Consider the following 19,700-nt stretch of genomic DNA (forward strand, 5'->3'; position numbering starts at 1 on the left):
CAAGCTGTGCGTCAAAAGCAAGCGAGACATCGACTCACTGATCCACACTACCAGAATCTACAGAACGGACATTGGGATGTCATTCGGACTAGAGAAGTGTGGCCGGATGGTTACAAAAAGAGGGATGGTCATCCGCATTGAAGGGGTCTCACTCCCAGAAGGAACAATAGCAGACATTGAGGACAGCTACAAGTACCTGGGAATACCACATGGAAATGGCAACCTCGATGAGGTCACAAGGAAAGGAGCCCCCTAACCCTAAAGCCTCTGATGCCGGGAGGCGATGTAAGGAATCCTGAGTGTTTTTTTGTTTTTTTTTTCAATCAAATGTTTTCATTTTAGTTGTTTTACATCCACAACAACATGTACATTACAGTATAGTTACATTAGATGGGATACAACATAGAAATAGAAAAGGCAGTGTGACCCCTCACCCCCAATCCACAACCCCATGGCGACCCCCTACCCTGTTCCCAAGGATCTCAAAATTTTAACAAATATGGAAGCGGAAAGTTGCAAAGATTAAATCATCACTTACAGTTACATATTGAAAAGATTACATAGAATTATGTTGCACTCTTTCTTTGATCAAAGAGTAAGTTGCATCCCAAGCTCTATTTGTTTTTTGACTGGCCGAGTGCATCCTGGCCACTGACCTCTCCATCATAACAATATCTAGGAAGGAGTTGGCCCATGGTTGCCAAGGCAGTAAGTGTGGTGGTTGCCATCGTAGAGCCAACAGGAATCCTGAGTGTTAATAGGCTCTACAACCGAAGATTATACCTTGTGTACTTGTGACTTTGGCATAACTGAACATGGACTACAAGTTCACTTATGTCAAACTTGAGGAAAAAGATGAGAATTAACAAAACTGATTAGCTGGAAATCATGACCTTTTTTAGAAGTTGAACAGCAAATGCAGTGACGTCATAGCCAAGAAACTTCAATTCACTAAAAAGGACCACGCCACAAAGATATACGTTTAAAGACTTAATGATGAAAGGTGAGGGATGTAGAGATGAGGGACGTAGGGATGAGGGATGTAGGATGAAGGGATGTAGAGATGGGGGATGGAGGGATGAAAGTATAAGGGTTGAAGGGATGAATGATCTTGATTTGGTTATCTGGGGAAAATGATGGAGGGCTTGGGAGGTGAAGACTCTGTGTGGGGGTTTGGTTTTTGGGAAACGGATCTTCTTATTTTCCCGAGCCCGCATAGGACCCCCAAAAGAGTCCGATTTAAATAGAACAGATGATAGAACGTGCTTGTCATGAATAATTGAGATTATTGCGGATGCATGATCTCAGTTATGCATCGCAATAATCATTGGAGATGAAGGGATGAAGGTATGAGACAATGAAGGGATGAGCGACAATCTGACTGGATGCTGACGAGGCGGCTCCTATGCGAAAGAGAATGGGTGGAGTAAAGTTCGAGAAAGATGCCTGATCTTAACAGGGCTAGACTGAGATGGTTGGAGATCCAGACTCAAGTTGCTGGATTTCAGGATTCTGAGATGAGGTGTGGACCTTGAGATGAAACGCTTGCTGAAATTTTGGTCTGAAAATAAAGACTGGCTCATAGGGGTGAGGTTGGAGTTAAGATGGAAGAGATGAAATGGATGAGATGGGAAACTGATCAGTTGACTTCTCTGAAGAAAATATATGAATGTTATGACTGAATGATGATATCTGAAAAGCATAATGAATGAAGCATTGTGCTTGAGGAGATAAAACAACAGGGGAGTTAGTTGGATGTTACTGAAGAAGATGGTGGAGCTGGAGTTGGATGAGTTTCTGAATCTGAAGCAAAGAGTCCAAATTTTTGAAGAAAGTGGCAGAACGTCATTGATGCTCTGAGTTACTGGAATGTGAGCTGCTCGAAGCAGGTATGAGGTATGCCAAGAAACTTCAATTCACTAAAAAGGACCACGCCACGTTCTCAGTCTACCACGATGGTAGACTGAGAACAGAGTGAGTCTGAATAAATGAGAGTAAACTTCTTGCACCATTCATGTCCCCAAAGTTTTTGCTGCAATAACGATGGGGTACAGTTCACAAAGTGCCATTTTAGCTTCACCATTTACCTCTGTAATAGTCACCAAGTCTATAGAGGGAGTTGCCTTTGTGTAGAGTTGAAAGTGCTCAGGATGAATGTGAAAGTCATTGTAGAGGAAAACCATGCCCTTGCAGGAGTGATCTGACTGACTGGCATCAGTGATCTTTAAGACAAGTGAAGATGTACTACTGTCCTGCTACGGTACAATACAGTAAAACATGTTTAAATGTTCATACTTTGTGAAGCTTGGGAGGATAGGGATGAAATGATGGTTCAGACAAAAGCTTTGAAGCTCAGAGAGGACGCGGTCAGATAGTGTAATACAACCTGGCTCCCACTAGGGGTGAGAGCCAGGTCCGGTGCGAGTAGAGGTCCGGAATCGGTGCAAGTGGAAGTGGAAATGACATTACCAGAGGAGGAAGTGGACGCTGAGAAAGAAGCGGAAGCCCGGGATGTTTGGACTTTGAATTTAAAGATTTGTAATCATAGAAAGTGTCACGGGTCTGACAGTTGATGAAAAGTAACAGACTGAGCAGAGTATAAATAGTCCCTCTGGAAAATTAAAGGTGTGGTTTGGGCGTAGTCCTGCTCCCGAACTTAACACATTAACTCCATATAAATAGACTGAAAAATATAATACCAAAGGAATTAAAGGCATCTATGCAGCACCAGGAGAGAGTAAATTTAGATTTTTTTGCACTTCTAAACACTCAAAGTACTCAAAAATTGATTTAAGGGCTAAAAATTTTGATTTTCATATGTCCCGTTAATTCATGACGGTGTCAACTTTTTCTGTGTTTGCTGTGAATGTTATGTAACCTTTGTGTGCTGCTGCCAGTCTTGGCCTGGATTCTCTTGCAAAAGAGGTTTTTAATGTCAATGGGATTTTCCTAACAAAATAAATGCTAAATTAAGAAAAAAACATTTAGGGTGAGTGTGCCATCCTTTGACACATCAGTGAGTAAAGACATTCAAGTTTTCCAGTTAATGGAGATCCTTAAATAGTTTTATAACAGGAAGAATATATTTTTAAATAAAGCAAGAAACTATTTTATCAGAAAAAGTTGATACTGTACAGTTTTTCTAAAGCTGGAAATCCTCTAGAGGGCGCCACATCTCTGCCTCAAGACTGGAATTCCAACAGGAACTCTTGGTAAACCAGGAAACAGTTCAAAGAGAAAAAAACTCATTGAGCAAACACCCTGAGGATGAATGCTGACACCTGCCATCGTCTCCGAAATCAAACTAACACTGAACAAGGAGAGCAGAGAGAGAACTGAGCAACTAGACACTGGAACACAGACTGCTGCAGGAGGAAAAACAAGCAAATCAAAGTAAGTTCAGAAAGTTTCTACAGGAGAGAAACTGACTTCCTGGTTTGACTTTCTGTCTGCTGTGGTTTCAGCTTCACTCTGAGACAAAATGGCTTCCAGATCAGACGATGATCTCTGCTGTCCGGTCTGTCTGGAAATATTTAAGGATCCGGTTATTCTGTCATGTAGCCACAGCTTCTGTAAGGAGTGTCTGCAGAAATACTGGAGAGGGAAACCAGGAAGAGAGTGTCCAGTTTGTAAAAGGAGATCTTCTAAAGATTATCCACCTGTTAATCTGGCTCTGAAGAATCTGTGTGAGTCTTTCCTACAGCAGAGAAACCAAAAAGCTTCAGAGGGTCTCTGCTCTCTGCACTCTGAGAAACTCAAACTCTTCTGTCTGGACCATCAGCAGCCAGTGTGTCTCGTCTGCAGAGATTCAGAAAAACACAAAAACCACAAATTCAAACCCATCGATGAAGCTGCTCAGCAACACAGGAAGAAACTTGAGGAAACTCTGGAGCCTTTAAAGGAGAAGCTGGAGCTCAGGAAGAAAGTTCAGGAGGAGTTTGATCAGACAGCAGAACACCTGGAGGTCCAGGCCCGACACACAGAGAGGCAGATTAGGGAGCAGTTTAAGCAGCTTCATCAGTTTCTAGCAGAGGAAGAGGAGGCCAGGCTGGCTGCACTGAGGGAGGAAGAGGAGCAGAAGAGAGGGATGATGAAGGAGAAGATGGAGGCTCTGAGCAGAGAGATAGCAGCTCTTTCAGACACAGTCAGAGCCACAGAGGAGGAGCTGAGAGCTGCAGACGTCTCATTCCTGCACAACTACAAGGCTGCAGTGGAAAGAGTCCAGCGCTGCCCCCTGCTGGAGGATCCACAGCTGCCCTCAGGAGCTCTGATAGACCAGGCCAAACATCTGGGCAACCTGGCCTTCAACATCTGGAGCAACATGGAGACCATGGTGACCTACACTCCTCTGGTTCTGGACCCAAACACGGCTGGTCCAGAACTCCATCTGTCTGAAGATCTGACCAATGGGAGGGGAGGAGAGAAACAGCAGCTTCCTGATAATCCAGAGAGATTTGATTATTTCTGGTCTGTTTTGAGTTCTGAGGGTTTTAACTCGGGGAACCACAGCTGGGATGTTGATGTTGGAGACAGTTCATTCTGGAGACTTGGTGTGTTAGAAGAGTCTGTTAAGAGGAAGGGAGGCATGAGGTCTGGATGGTTGCATATAGAGTTCTGGATGGATAAATACTCAGCACGGTCTCCTCCAGCTCCTCCCACTCGTCTCTCAGTCCAGAAGAATCTCCAGAGGATCAGAGTGAATCTGGACTGGGACAGAGGAAAACTGTCCTTCTCTGATCTGGATACTAACACACACATACACACCTTCACACACACCTTCACTGATAGGATGTTTCCATACTTCTCCATTTTTGATCAACCAGTAAAGATCAAACCGATGAAGATCTCAGTGTTGAAGCAGCAGCTCTGATGATCTCAGCATGAAGATCAAAGTCCAATAAAAACTTATTGATCAGATTGAAACTGTGAGTTTAAAGAGGAAACTGGAGACGATCTGATCATCTGGAAACTTCTTCATCTCTGACTTTTCATATCTGCTTATCTGCTTAGTGATGAAACTGAATGAATCGGAAATGACCTTTTCAGTTACTTCTAACTTTTTATTTGTGTTGCTTTGACTATTTCCCTGAACAATGCTGTGCTTATACTTTCTATTGTCACTTTTATTTTTAAATAAATACTGCAAAATACTATGATAAAAATCTAAGTCCATGTTGTCGATCGTTAATAGTAGGAGATTTTAGCCTGGACTTTCTGTTCAGTTCAGTCCCAAAAGCTTTGGTTCTTCAGACCTTCATAATTAAGAGATTATCATCCAGTTTATTACGGTAAATATTTCAGAACAATGATAAACTCTACATGATGTCTGTGAAGCACCAATAACTGAATATTGTTGCAGGAGGGCAGCGTTAATCTTTCATTTCTGATTATTTACTCTGGGTTTAGTTTTTGTTTCGAAAAGATAACTGCTGAGCTGTAATACATTTTATTTCCATTAATTTCTTCTCTCATTTTTTATTTTGGTTTACATTTACAGAACTTACTGTAATTTTTAGAGTTTCCATTTGGAGCCACAGTTTGAAAATCAGAATGTGATGGGATCAATCAAATTAGCATTAATCATTTCTGATTCATTCACTGTTGTGTCAAACAGAAGAACCTTCTCTAAACTCAAGTTTGTTTCTTATCGTCTTAGTTTCATTTGAAGGCATTTGGTTCAGACAGCAGGGGGCGCCAAGGCAAGCTATTTATGTATCTTTCATGGCACTGGGATCTTTTAAACATCGCGCTTTTAAGTCCTTTTCACATGTAAATCCGTCACTTCCGTCTATTTCTGCTAAATTAAAGCAATGTCCATTACAATTAACATAAAAGGCAAACCTTTGATGCTTTGAATTCTGACAAACACCAGAAAGCTTCCCACTCATGACGGATGCACCATCGTAACCTCGTCCCACAAGGTTATTTCTGTAGTCCAGACCATGTTCCTCAAGACAGTTCAAGACCATTGAACTGAGACCTACTGTATTAAGGCTTTCAGCTGCCTGGAAACAGGAAGCTTTCGTGGAAGACACCACTGTAATGATATTGTACAACCAGGGACATTTGTTCCTACTTATGCAAGTCTTTGGTTTTGTTTGCAATAACACTGAATACTTCACAAATCAGTCTGTACCATCTCTGCTAAGCCCTGAAGAATTTCATTTTGGATTTGATGACTTGTGTATTTTGCATTACCACATCCTCTAAGCTTTTTTCAATTAAATGATCCAATATGATGGCAAAACGGTTCTCTTAGTTTTAGAGTCTTCAGACTTTTTATGACTCTTTGAGTGATATTTTGTGATGCAGTCAAAAGAAACACATCTGCCATTGTTTTAACATAACACTGGTTTTCTTCCACCACTGTTTTCCGGTTTGTGTTTATAGAATTCAGCATCATTGTATTTACCTCTTTAGCCCTTTTATATTGACTCCATGCATACACTGCATTTATATGTTGCTCTGACTCTGAGTAAAGCTTAAATCCAAACTCCTTGGACAATTTCTTTTCCTAATTGCAGAAGCCAGAATTTAGGACTGTTGCGATAAACAATAAATCAATTAATCACACGATAAATTAAAACTATCGAACTCGTTTTAATTATCAGCTTTATCGTCTCTTCCTGCCTTTTCTCTTCCTGTTGATGACTCTGAATAAAAAAGGCTCAACTCCGGTGCTCTCCACTGACCCTCCCTTCCTCATTTCCTCAGTGTAATGCCCAGCGCACACTACACCATCTTAGAACTGTCGGCCCATTTTCAAAACCTGAGAGACCACAAACCAGCCGACAGAAATCCTAGGTATAACGGTTCAATCGGGTTCAGCCGTTTGGTGTCCAACAATGGGCACAAAATAATGGCTACAAGTCCAGTTAATTAATTTCAAAACCAGGCATTAATCAATGTTTTACGAGAATCTACCTGCAATGCATGTGGCTAGATTCAGTGTAAAGTCCTGACTTAATGAAAATCATTCTAACCTATTTATGTCACGTTAACGAAGAACAGCTGAAAAGATACCGGGTTTATCAACTGCGGTAGCAATTTGGCTCCAACTCCTCTCCTTGTCATATATGTGGATATTCCTTGCACGAAATGTTAAATAAATATTAATGTAGTTTCAACATATCATCTCCAATGTCCGCTGGACTTCGGGTTGCGCCATGTCAGCTGTTGGGATTCCCCTCCGTGTTTTCCCGTCAGAAATCACGGAGGAGAATCCTCGCTTTCTGATTGGCTTCCTGTCACATGCAACAGGCGGCGTTAAGCTCCCAGTTGGGAAAAACCCCCGATTTAGTTCGGAGCGGCCACGACGATCTACCGTCACACACCACCACTAATCACAAGCGACAATCTTAGCTCAGCCAACATTCTAAGATTGTCGTAAGGGGAAAATGGGGGCAAAAAATCGTGTAGTGTGAACTACTGCATTAGGTAGTCGGATGTGTCCATCTTCTCTACATCTAGTGATTACTGAAAGGCAATACAGACTTCATAATCTGCACCCTTTTGGTTGAATGCAGTATTTATTTCCACTTTGGCTTCATGTTGTTTAGTTTTTATTCAAATACATGTTTTTGTTAATGGAGACTGAGAATCAATTTTACTTTTGTTTTTGGTTGTTTTGTTAATTTAGTTTATCAGTTCAAGTGTTATGTGTTCTTCTGAAAATAAAGTTTAAAATAAAGTGCATCTATCTGTGGCAGGAAATCACATGCATTATTACGTCATTTCCATTAAATCAGTATAAAAAGGTCTTCAAACAATATTATCGTTTATCGCAATAATTTCTGAGACAATTAATTGCTCAGCAAAATTCGTTTTTGTGACAGGCCTAGTTATGGGTCTTTCTTCCGGTGCCCACCAGAAGTACCAGTATTTCATTGTAATTTCTAGTTTGTTTTGCTAGTCTATATTCATGATAGAAGTTATCTCTTTTTTTGGTTATAATACAATATTTAGTTAAACTTGTTCACAGACATGCCATCTGCTATCAGAGAGCTGCTCAGTACAGATTATTGTAATTATGAGTTTAATCACGGGGAGCGACAGGAACAAGATGGTTAAGTTTTGTAATGGAGAGACCATGAATTAGCAGCTCTGCTAGAAGCTCTTTCTCTGAAGAACTGACAGTAATAAAGAGAAAAGCAGCTCTGAGATCTGTCATAAATCTGAGTTGTGCCGACAGTATGAAACACCAGAACTACACAATATTAGCTCGGTGTGATGTCAATTTTATTTTTGTTTGAATTTAGCAAATAATAAAGTTCATGATCTGAGTATTTATCATTATTATTGGGCCAGGAAAAATTATTTATAAGACGAAATCAAAAATCTGGGATTATTTAGTCCATCAGAACCAGAACCTCGAGGTTCTTCGTTACTGAGTGTCGCTACAAATCAGCAGAGAAATAACCGCAGCTGTTGCTCAGTCCCCGAGTCCTCACTGAACTAGAACTGAACCGAATCACACATTAACCTGTTATAGAGAGCAACTTTCCACTGGAAAGTGTCGTAAGATGCCCTTGTGGAGCTCAGGTAACTGTTGTGTTGTTCGTGGCTGTTCTCTAATAATCAGACCAAGTTTAATTTGTGGCTGCAGCAGCAAGTGTGTTTTGGACGTGCTCCCAAAACAAAAGCGGTAGTTTTCATTGCCTACCAGCAGATAAGCAAACAAAAAAAATTTGGCTAAAAATTCTAAACTTGAAGAGAAAACCCAAAAAGCTTTATGTGTTCATTTCATTGTGTGGACAAAAAGCCAACGGAAGAAAACCCCCATCTGCACCTGAAGCAACCGAGTCAGTGAAGTAGCTACATATGCTATTGCGACTTGAAGAAATGCGGCCATTTCTTCAAGTTGTCATTCCTCCCCGCAATAGCTGTAGGTTGCGGTAAAACAATATTCTCACATTTAAGCTTTGATAGCTGGTGTTCCCACATATTTTATAGCCTAAAAGCTCTCATGAAAGCCGGTTAGCGAGTTGCTAACATGTGAGTTTCCAGTTACAAATGGCGTTTCCAGTTAGCGGCAGAAGTCGCGCCCATAATTCACGCAAAGCATCATGGGGCGTAGGAATACGGTGGATAGGTGAAGCAATATGAAGAGTCCTTGATATCAGAATATTCTACAGCAGAACCGTCTCTGTACCAGCAGCTGGTAAATGATCTCTTCCATGATCCAGGCTGAGTTCTGGGGAATTTTGTAGAACTTGGTTGATCAGGGCCCTGTTCTTTTGACCTTGAAATATCTGGAATACAAACATAATTGACACATAAACACAACCTAGGCAGGTTATAAGCAGGTTTTAGTGTGAGTGAAATTACCACTGGGTCCTTTTGGAAGAGTAAAAGCAGTGCTGGACGCAACTGGGAAGAGGCCAGTGGGATCTCCTGCAACTGGCCCTTCTGGATCATCATCATCCTGGTCAGAGGCAGATCTCTCTGTGTTTTCAGATTCATTCTTTGACGGAAATACATTGTTAAAAAAAAGTATATTAACATAACTGTAACAACAATTTAAGGAACACATTAGCAGCAGCTAGCATTTAAAAATAACCTAAACCTGAATTGGAACTTGATTATTTCTGTAGATACTCTGACCTGGTGTTGGTGGACTGGTGTTTGCCTGACTTTCCCTCTCCTGACTGGTCCCGGTACATGAGCCATCACGGCTCCTGATGCCAGAGCTGAAAGATCTTTGATTTCTGCCTGATTTGTTTCTTTGTAAGAAGAAGTTGTCTATCCTGCCTCCCTGTCTTCAATCTCAACTGACCCTATGAAAAAATAAACCAGTCACGTTATTCCAAGCATCACTTACAATTACATGGTGTTAATAAGTCCCCACTGCCACCATGTAGGGTCAGGCTACAGACTGTGGCTGTACGTTCAGTTCTCAGCTGCTGTACAGACGAACATCTTTTTGTTCATAATCATCATCAACTTCATTTATAAAGTGTTTTAACATAAGCCAGAGCTGAAATAAAATGCTAAACATCAGCAATAAAAGAAAACATAAAATAAAACGACAAAGCTAATCACACAAGAACTTAAAGAAATTTAAAATTCAATGGAAAACATAATAAAACAAAAGCGCTAAATGGGTGAAATTGTTCACGATCCTTTCCTGGAGGAACTGAACCTCCGACAAAGTGTCTGCATTTACTATTCCGAATGCGCAGCGTTCATAGAAAATGGTTGTAAAATAATTGGTAAAAAATATTAAACGTTGTCATTGGGGAACCTGCATTTAAAACGCACTTTGCCCAAAGAATTTACAGCACAAAATAGTTTATTCCTTTTCCAAAACTCAACTGAGTCTAGAAAAATGCTGTGTAACTACAACATGTTGGTCAGTAATGCAGCTGCGATGGATGTAACTTTAGCTTTAGCCATCAGGGCAACGATCAGCAAGCAGACTGTTTTATTGCTCTATTTCTCCAAAGTCATCGGAGAAACACGTATGTCTATGGCAAGACAAACTGTATCAAATGTAGAGCCTAATATACAAAAGGTATCTGTAGACACCAACATTGTTAGCTTGATGGTCGCATCTTCTAGCAGTAGCTGAACTAATAAAAAAGAATTCTCGTAGCTCAGCTGAAAGTGATTTTCAAACTTTTTTTAGTAGTAAACCACTGTAAAACTCACCTTTGGAGTCAGATTGTCGATTATCTTGGAGTCAAATCGACTGTATTCCTCTTAGCTGTAGAATATTTTTCTATCATGTCTTTGCAGGTCTCCTCCTCTTCTTCTTGTGTTGGTTCATCTCTGCTGTGTCCAAATGGCGTATCACAAAAAACTTAAACGGTGCATATCGCCCCCTACTGTTCATCAGCAAGTAACAGTCACAAGTCCCACCTATTAAATTCTGCTTTTAGCTTTGTGTGATGTACAAGCTGAGGTGAATATAGTATCAAGAAATTTTACTCAAGTAAGAGTTGCAATACTTCAGAATAAAATTACTTACGTAAAAGAAAAAAATAGCAACGTAGTAAAAATTATCCTAAAAGTAAATTTTTTCCACAACGTTGCTCAAGTAAATGTAATTAGCTACAGGCTAATTCTGCATATAAGCATTTATTAGTATTACCAACTACCTGCAATATGGAGCGCAGTTTTACTACAGTATCCATTGCATGTCAGATAAATATTAATAATGCTAAATTAATTAATGCTACCGTAATATCAATGAAGTAAACAAAGCCTCAGCATAATTAAGGAGTTAGCTAACGGGAGTGTGAAGACTGAATGCATTATATATTAAATACATGCTGTATAGTTTTATCCTGGAGGAGGAAGCTAACAGCTAGCATACAGTGCTAACAGAAGCAGACACTCAATGCTACTATCAAACCACCGGCCAGGACGTCATTATCAACACACAATTTTAGACATTCATGTCTAAAATTAGCTTTGCTGTTATTTTAGCATTATTAGCAGCTTACCTCTTTGCTGTGTCTCTCGTTTCCATAGAAAGAAAGAAAGAACTGACCGTCAATCACACGAAGTATTTCGCAAAATCCCTCTTGATTCTGGCGGAGGTCCGTAAGGTAACCAAAAACCGGACTTTCCCTTCTGATGTGGGAAAATTCCCGAAAAAAAATTACAATTTATCCAGACACTTCGAAGAGGTTCTGATGCCGGGGGACGATGTAAGGAATCCTGAGCGTTAATACAGGCTAGAACCGAACATTTTGACTTGTTTTAACTGAACTTGGACAATCAGTGCGAGGAAAAAATGGCGAATTCACAAAACTGATTAGCCGGAAGTCATTACCTTTTTTAGAAGTTCAACAGCAAATGTAGTGACGTCGTAACCAATTAAAAGTTACAGGCAACAGAGAAAAATGAATAGACTGAAAAAATATAACCCCAAAACAATATGAAGATATCTCAGGGAACCACAGCTGGGATGTTGATGTTGGAGACAGTGAATACTGGATACTTGGTGTGTTAGAAGAGTCTGTTAAGAGGAAGGGCGACAAGAAAATAGAAATAGCAAAAGGAGTCACAAAAAACTGCTGAGTAAACAAACTTTATCCACTTCAAAATAAGAGCAAAAACTTCTAACTACTTCAGATGTCGAACTTTATTCAACTGAAAATTTACAAAACAGCTAAGAAAATTAGCGCTTTAGAATTCATCCAGAAGCTAATGCTAAAGCTAAGTGTGCTAAAGATGTTCAAAGTTAGCTGTGCTGTTAGCGCATTAGCAGAAGTGTGCCCATCACTGGACTTGACTAAAGTATTTACTGAGTTATGATTGAATCCTTGGTTGGCATTTATTATTGGAATCTCCAGAATCCTAGATATCTAATAAGATTGCTGCAACCAAAAGAACACAGGATGTTGCTACGTCCCGCCTGCGGGACACAGCAGCGCTAATGAGTTAATCACTAACTGAACAGGTAGAGATGTGGGACATAAACCAGGGAAAAGCAGCTTCTGTCCAAACAAAGTTTGACCAACCTTTGAAAAGCCAACTGCTCTGTTGATGTTTGGCCCTGATGTAACATCGTCTGCTGCTCAGCGTCGTCAGAGGGAAGCTGTATCTGTTCGGAGGATCCTCCAGTCCTGAAGCCTCTGAATGCCTCCCAGGCGTCTTCAGCTTCGACGTCGGTGAGGCCAACGCCCCATCGCCTCCTTCCCTCCAGGTTTGGTCTTCAGCTTCACGTCTCTCGGCGATCTGATGACGTTCCATGCTCTCTGCAGTGTCTTTGGCCTGGGAATGCCTGTCAGCCGGCGGCGTGGCTCCCAGGGTTCTCCATTACGGCTCTGCTGCTGCTGGAGACAACATCTACGTGTACGGAGGGCAGCTGGAGGGCGAGCCAACCGACGACCTCCTGGTCTTCAACACAGGTTAAAAACCTCATCCTGAATCGTTTCCGTCCAGAGGAAATGAAACATGTAGGACTGAAGTCTGGATCCTGACTTTGTTTCAGTGTCCGTCACCTGGACTCCGGTTAAAACCAGCGGATCGCTTCCTCCTGCCCTGTGAGACTCAGTCAGGCCAAATGACATTGATCATCTCTGAGTTTCATCCTGGATATTCACATCGTCCGTTTCTGCCTCTCCAGATGGGGGCAGCGTTTCGCTCAGGCTGGAGATCAACTCTTCATGTTTGGAGGTCACGGAGCAGGAGGAACGTTTTGTCAGGACCTTTACGCTCTGAACACAGGTACACTTTGGTCAGGCTGGGATCCACTTTAAAGCAACACATCATGATGCAATACATGTTTATTTAAACGTCTTAAACTGAATAAATAAATATGAAAATGTTGACTCTGATTTCATTATGATAATCTTAAAATCACCGGTACAACACCTGAACGTATCAAAACCTTTCAAGATTCGAAGAATCACCATGTAAAGACCAGTTTTTATGGATTTTGAACCAACTTTCTCAGTTTTTCAGTCTGAATTCAGACCAAGAAACCAAAAGGAAACCGTTGTTCTCCAAGCTCTGGTCAGTGAGAGTCTCTCTGTGTTTTCAGAGAAGCTGCAGTGGCAGAAATGGGAGGTGAAGGGAGAATCTCCTCCAGCCTGCAGTGGACACACACACACACACACACACACACACACACACACACACACACACACACACACACACACACACACACACACACTGAAGAGGTGTGATAGGTATTTTCCTAAACCTACATAAAGAAAAGAACCACAGAGTTAACTGTTTCACATGAAGATGAACAGGCAGTTGTGACACCAGGTCAGTTCATACACACAACACTTTAAACTGAAAGTCGCAACAATTTATAAAGTAACAACAAAATGATAATACTAAAAAATCTCTATCAAGGTGAACCAGGGCAGAGAAACTATCAAACTGCTGAAGAAAGTGTTCTTTAGGGTTTGAACCTTTTCTTTTTCCCCCGTTTATCATGTTTCATTATGTTTATATGACAAAAAATGTCCTGGTCAGGTACAAGAAGGGAAAATGTATTGAAAACAGTTAAAAAAAGCTAAAGATAAAAATGTGCGGGATCTTGAGAAATGTGAAAAACTACTGATGAAGATACTTTTAAAATATAGAGAAACCCTGGCTACTAAAATAGAAAGAATTTGGGTGTTTCTTTGCAGAAACACCCAACACCCAAATCCATCCATGGATGGATGGATGGATGGTTGGATGGATGGATGGATGGATGGATGGATGGATGGATGGATGGATGGATGGATGGATGGATGGATGGATGGATGATGGATGGATGTCTGGTTGGATGCAGAAACCTGAAGTGAAACCTGTAGATCAGTCAGTTGGGCTGAACCTGAACCTGGCAGTCTTGGCCTGGTCCTCTGACTTCATGTTGAATCTGAGTGAGCTGCTAAAATGAATCTGCTTTCATATCTGATAAACTCTTTGTCTCTTTCTCCATTTTTAATAATTTTTCTCTTACACTCACTCACTTTGTTTTCATACCTTAGAGACTCCTGATGACGTTTCCTTGTCTAGCTAAAACCTAGATCAGAGCACATGCTACATTTACAGCTCATGGAAAATGAAAATCACGTTTTGTGGCATGTTTAAATAAGATTCATGGGAAGTTTTGATTCCCAGCTGATGGACAGACACTTGGTTGACTGGTTGGTCAATTTGTTGGTCCTGTGTTTGACTGGCTGGTTCTATAATTGACATGTTGACTGGTTGGTTGGTTTTAGGATTAGCCTGGTTTTTGGTTGACTGTTAGCTTTAGCTATGGAAACAACTTGGAAATCACCTGACTACTAGAAACCACTGAGATCCGGATGAAAAAACTGAAGCAACAGTTTGATTCTCCTTCTCTCAAATCTCCATCTACCAGTCAGTCGACTTTAATAATCAATAATGTCTGTGTCGCTCTTTGCCAGCATAAATGGAGGAGTTTAATCAATATTGGGTATTTATTCTACTGTAGTAGATTTTATTTTTATTTACTTTATTTATTATTAGATATATTTTATGGTTTGCATTTACTGTATTTTGTGTAATATTAAAAAAATTACTTTTTCCAACCACCGTTTGAAAAACATGTCACAGAACTGAACAAATTTGCATCCAAACATCCCCGTAAGCCGAGCAGAGACGTTAAAAACACATCATTCAGTCCGTTACGATATCACGTTTCCAGGCTTGATATTTATTCCTCGATTATTAATAAGCCTCTCATGAACACAGCGGTGGTTGAGCAGCTCATTTAAACTCCTGTTCTGCTCGTCAGTCGGTTTTGAGTCGCTTTTTTAATGGGACCGAAACGCACTGAATTGCGCAACACCTTGTTCAAACAATAATTACTGAGATTATTCATTTTAACACGTCTTGTTGATTTTTTTAAAATAATTATTCTTTTTTAATGAAGCTACAAACGTTTAGGATCTTAGTGAATATTTTTGATAAGCCCGTCAGAAGAGGAAGTGCTGCTCTCAGCGTCCTGGTGGCGTTCAGATTGTCATCTGCCGAGATCGACTCAAAAACTTCCGCGATAGACGTATTGGGCACCCCTGTTCTAGAGGGCGATACAAGATACAAGAAATAAACAGGAAACAGTTCAGAGAGAAAAAACTAACTGAGTAAACGCCCTGAGGATGAACTCTGACTTCTGTCTTCCGACTGAAACCAAACTACCTCTGAACAAGGAGAACAGAGAGAGAACTGAGCAACTGGACACTGAAACACAGACTGCTGCAGGAGGCGTTTTATTTAAATGGCGTTTTATTTTGAGAAATGTGAAGGATGTAGAGAGATAGAAAATGTACAACACAAATTGATGAAGAACATGAAGGGCAGAAACTGAGAAGAATCGATTGGAAGGGCAAGAACGGAGAATACAGGACTATTGGGAAATGGAGGAAACATGATGGATATTTACAGATTAAAGAAAGAATTATTCATTTATCTTCAGGATACAAAATAATAAAAACAATAATAGATGTAATGTTGCTCGTGTACAGTAGGTGGCGGTATGCTCCTTAAAGTTGCTTGCGATCCGCCATAATAGGAAAGAAGAAGAAAAAGACGACGAAGAAGAAAACTAAATCCTCTCGAGGCGGATGATTCAAAAGGAAGACCCGGGAAAAACAGGAACACTGAACAAGGAGAGCAGAGAGAGAACTGAGCAGCTAGACACTGGAACACAGACTGCTGCAGGAGGAAACAAGCAAATCAAAGTAAGTTCATAAAGTTTCTACAGGAGAGAAACTGACTTCCTGGTTTAACTTTCTGTCTGCTGTGGTTTCAGCTTCACTCTGAGACAAAATGGCTTCCAGATCAGACGATGATCTCTGCTGTCCGGTCTGTCTGGAAATATTTAAGGATCCGGTTCTTCTGTCATGTAGCCACAGCTTCTGTAAGGAGTGTCTGCAGAAATACTGGAGAACAAGAACTGGTCGCTCATGTCCAGTTTGTAGGAAAAGATCAGCATCAGATGCTCCTCCCTGTAATCTGGCTCTGAAGAATCTCTGTGAGTCTTTCCTACAGCAGAGAAACCAAAAAGCTCCAGAGGGTCTCTGCTCTCTGCACTCTGAGAAACTCAAACTCTTCTGTCTGGACCATCAGCAGCCAGTGTGTCTCGTCTGCAGAGATTCAGAAAAACACACCAAGCACAGATTCAGACCCATCGATGAAGCTGCTCAGCAACACAGGAAGAAACTTGAGGAAACTCTGGAGCCTTTAAAGGAGAAGCTGGAGCTCAGGAAGAAAGTTCAGGAGGAGTTTGATCAGACAGCAGAACACCTGGAGGTCCAGGCCCGACACACAGAGAGGCAGATTAGGGAGCAGTTTAAGCAGCTTCATCAGTTTCTAGCAGAGGAAGAGGAGGCCAGGCTGGCTGCACTGAGGGAGGAAGAGGAGCAGAAGAGAGGGATGATGAAGGAGAAGATGGAGGCTCTGAGCAGAGAGATAGCAGCTCTTTCAGACACAGTCAGAGCCACAGAGGAGGAGCTGAGAGCTGCAGACGTCTCATTCCTGCACAACTACAAGGCTGCAGTGGAAAGAGTCCAGCGCTGCCCCCTGCTGGAGGATCCACAGCTGCCCTCAGGAGCTCTGATAGACCAGGCCAAACATCTGGGCAACCTGGCCTTCAACATCTGGAGCAACATGGAGACCATGGTGACCTACACTCCTCTGGTTCTGGACCCAAACACGGCTGGTCCAGAACTCCATCTGTCTGAAGATCTGACCAATGGGAGGGCAGGAGAGAAACAGCAGCTTCCTGATAATCCAGAGAGGTTTGATTATTACCGCTGGTCTGTTCTGAGTTCTGAGGGTTTTAACTCAGGGAACCACAGCTGGGATGTTGATGTTGGAGACAGTTCATACTGGAGCCTTGGTGTGTTAGAAGAGTCTGTTAAGAGGAAGGAAAGCATAAAATCTGGATGGTTGTATGTACGTTTCTATCAAGGTCAATACTCGGCATTTTCTCCTCCAGCTCCTTCCTCTCGTCTCTCAGTCCAGAAGAATCTCCAGAGGATCAGAGTGAATCTGGACTGGGACAGAGGAAAACTGTCCTTCTCTGATCTGGATACTAACACACACATACACACCTTCACACACACCTTCACTGACAAGATGTTTCCATACTTCTTCACTACTAAAACAGTCAAGATCGTACCAATGAAGATCTCGGTGATGAAGAACAAAGTCCAGATAAAAACTTATTGATCAGATTGAAACTCTTTAGTTTTAAAGAGGAAACTGGAGACGATCTGATCATCTGGATATTTCTTAATCTCTGACTTACAACTGTTGTTTCCATTGTAACAGAAATTAATGTCAATATGTTTAACTGAATGCAGATTATTTTTATCTGCTTAGTGATAAAACTGAATGAATCTGAAACGACGTTTTCCATCATTTCTAAATTTTCATGTGTTGATTTTTCTGAGATCACTGTTTGTTTGTATTTGACTTTTTTCCTATAAATACTTTCTTTTAGTTTTCTGTTATTGTTGCAAAAAAAAATAAAAATACAGGAAAAACTGTCAGAAACATTCAACTCCATGTCATAATGAATGTGAATTTTATTTCTTATCGTCTTGATCTACATTTACTGTATTTTCTATAATATTTACAGTATTACTGTTTTTAACCACAGTTTGAAAATGAAATTAGCATCAAACTACTAATGACTCTGGATCCAAATCTTTGCTAACAGTAAAATTTGACAGAACCTCCATTGTGTGAAAATGTTGGCAGCTGCAGCATGAAACCTAATAAATTAACGACATTACAGCCCGATCACACTGATAAGCCGCTTCAGTTTTTTAACTGAAAAGGTGACAAATATTATCAATCATCCCGCTTTATGAAAACCAGTGAATGTTATTAGCATCTTCCAAGTATAAACATCAGATCAGTTCTTGACAGAAGGTTTTCATAAGTGAGAGGCATCTGAAGAGTCATGTTGTGAATATCTGTTCTACTCAACAGTCTGTCCTTGTGGCAAAGCGCACAGGAAAATCTGACGAGATGGCAGATCATCAGATGTTCATACTGTAGCACATCTAGACATTTATGTCAGTGTCACCTTTCAAAAACCACCCCGAGGGACACGGTCAAACGCCTTCTCCAAGTCCACAAAACACATGTAGACTGGTTGGGCGAACTCCCAGAAACCTCCAGGACCCTGCTGAGGGTGTAGAGCTGGTCCAGTGTTCCACGACCAGGACGAAAACCACACTGCTCTTCCTGAATCCAAGGTTTGACTATCTGACAGACCTTCATGTCCAGGACCCCTGAATAGACCTTAACAGGGAGGCTTAAGAGTGTGACCCCCCCTGTAATTGGAGCACACCCTCCGGTCCCCCTTTTTAAACAGGGGGACCACCACCCCAGTCTGCCAATCCAGGGGAACTGTCCCCGATGTCCATGTGACATTGCAGAGTTGCGTGAGACAACACAACCCTACAACATCCAGAGCCTTTAGGAACTCTGGGCGGATCTCATCCACCCCCTGGGCCCTGCCACTGAGGAACTTTTTGACCACCTTGGCGACCTTGTCTCCAGAGATTGGAGATTGGAAGGCATGTTGGTGGGATTGAGGAGGTTTTCGAAGTATTCCGCCCACCGGCCCACAACATCCCGAGTTGAGGTCAGCAGCACACCATCCCCACTATAAACAGTGTTGGTGCTGCACTGCTTCCCCCTCCTGAGATGCCAGAATGTGGACCAGAATCGCCTCGAAACCGTACGGAAGTCTTTTTCCATGGCCTCTCCAAACTCCACGCCCGGTATTTTTGCCTCAGGGACCACCTGAGCCACATGCCGCTTCGCCCGCCGGTACCCGTCAGCTGCTTCTGTAGTCCCATAGGCCAAAATGGCCCGATAGGACTCCTTCTTCAGCTTGACAGCATCCCTCACCAAAGGTGTTGTTGTTGCGCAGCCCCCCCCCCTTCTCTCTCTCTACTTCCCCTTGTCAGAGGAGGGAGATGTGCTACCAGCTCTCCGTCTAACGGGTGAATTGAGTTTCCTAAATCTGCCGGGATTTACCCTGTCCAGAACTGAAGTAAACTGTTTAAGCTGGCGTCGAGAAAGACTAGCCTGGTTTCTGACGACCTCCATCCAGATGTCCCACCCTTTCTCACCCTGTGAATTAGCCAGATCGAGCAGCCCACAATCAGCTAGCTTCACAGAGCACACCTGTTACCGGTTGCTCTTTCTCTATATTACATCTTGCACTTGTTATTGAACCAGGTTGGTTTTAGTGACTC

General features: G+C 41.6%; 2 protein-coding genes and 3 long non-coding RNA genes across 7 annotated transcripts in view; 3 read left to right on the forward strand and 2 right to left on the reverse strand.

Annotated features, from left to right (window-relative positions):
- Nucleotides 1-3,290: 3,290 nt before the first annotated feature.
- Nucleotides 3,291-4,902, forward strand: LOC103156595 (nuclear factor 7, brain-like). Of its 2 annotated transcripts, none has more exons than XM_016664488.1 (2): nucleotides 3,291-3,397; nucleotides 3,463-4,902. In XM_016664488.1, exon 2 carries the CDS (start codon nucleotides 3,482-3,484, stop codon nucleotides 4,868-4,870), a length of 1,389 nt encoding a protein of 462 aa, XP_016519974.1. In that variant the 5' UTR covers nucleotides 3,291-3,397; nucleotides 3,463-3,481; the 3' UTR covers nucleotides 4,871-4,902. The 2 variants fall into 2 exon arrangements, with proteins under 2 accessions (XP_016519974.1, XP_007578781.1); XM_007578719.2 differs by having other exon boundaries at nucleotides 3,291-3,393; nucleotides 3,465-4,902.
- Nucleotides 4,657-17,611, reverse strand: LOC107833966 (uncharacterized). The gene is made up of 2 exons (XR_001659731.1): nucleotides 17,547-17,611; nucleotides 4,657-4,776 (listed from the first exon to the last, which is right to left on the reverse strand). It is a non-coding gene; the product is annotated as an uncharacterized LOC107833966 (long non-coding RNA).
- LOC107833967 (uncharacterized) lies at nucleotides 9,728-10,766 on the reverse strand. The gene is made up of 2 exons (XR_001659732.1): nucleotides 10,651-10,766; nucleotides 9,728-9,776 (listed from the first exon to the last, which is right to left on the reverse strand). It is a non-coding gene; the product is annotated as an uncharacterized LOC107833967 (long non-coding RNA).
- LOC107833965 (uncharacterized) lies at nucleotides 12,426-13,559 on the forward strand. Its single transcript, XR_001659730.1, has 5 exons — nucleotides 12,426-12,620; nucleotides 12,714-12,860; nucleotides 12,944-12,995; nucleotides 13,079-13,179; nucleotides 13,496-13,559. It is a non-coding gene; the product is annotated as an uncharacterized LOC107833965 (long non-coding RNA).
- The window catches only part of LOC103156594 (nuclear factor 7, brain-like), a 9,616-nt gene continuing 5,948 nt past the window's right edge, over nucleotides 16,033-19,700 (forward strand). The window contains exons 1-2 of one of the 2 annotated variants that reach the window (XM_007578716.2): nucleotides 16,033-16,160; nucleotides 16,232-17,687. In XM_007578716.2, coding sequence (XP_007578778.1) covers nucleotides 16,249-17,652 — 1,404 coding nt within the window. In that variant the 5' untranslated portion in view covers nucleotides 16,033-16,160; nucleotides 16,232-16,248 and the 3' untranslated portion in view covers nucleotides 17,653-17,687. Of the gene's footprint in view, nucleotides 16,161-16,182; nucleotides 17,688-19,700 lie in introns of those variants that run through there. The other variant, XM_016664486.1, reaches the window with a different exon arrangement.

This window comes from Poecilia formosa, unplaced genomic scaffold, assembly GCF_000485575.1.
Source record: "Poecilia formosa unplaced genomic scaffold, Poecilia_formosa-5.1.2 Scaffold489, whole genome shotgun sequence".
NCBI classification, from domain to species: domain Eukaryota; kingdom Metazoa; phylum Chordata; class Actinopteri; order Cyprinodontiformes; family Poeciliidae; genus Poecilia; species Poecilia formosa.

What these genes read in the sequence shown, in the direction of transcription:
- LOC103156595 (XM_016664488.1), top strand. Translation starts at nt 3,482, where the DNA reads ATGGCTTCCAGATCAGACGATGATCTCTGCTGTCCGGTCTGTCTGGAA.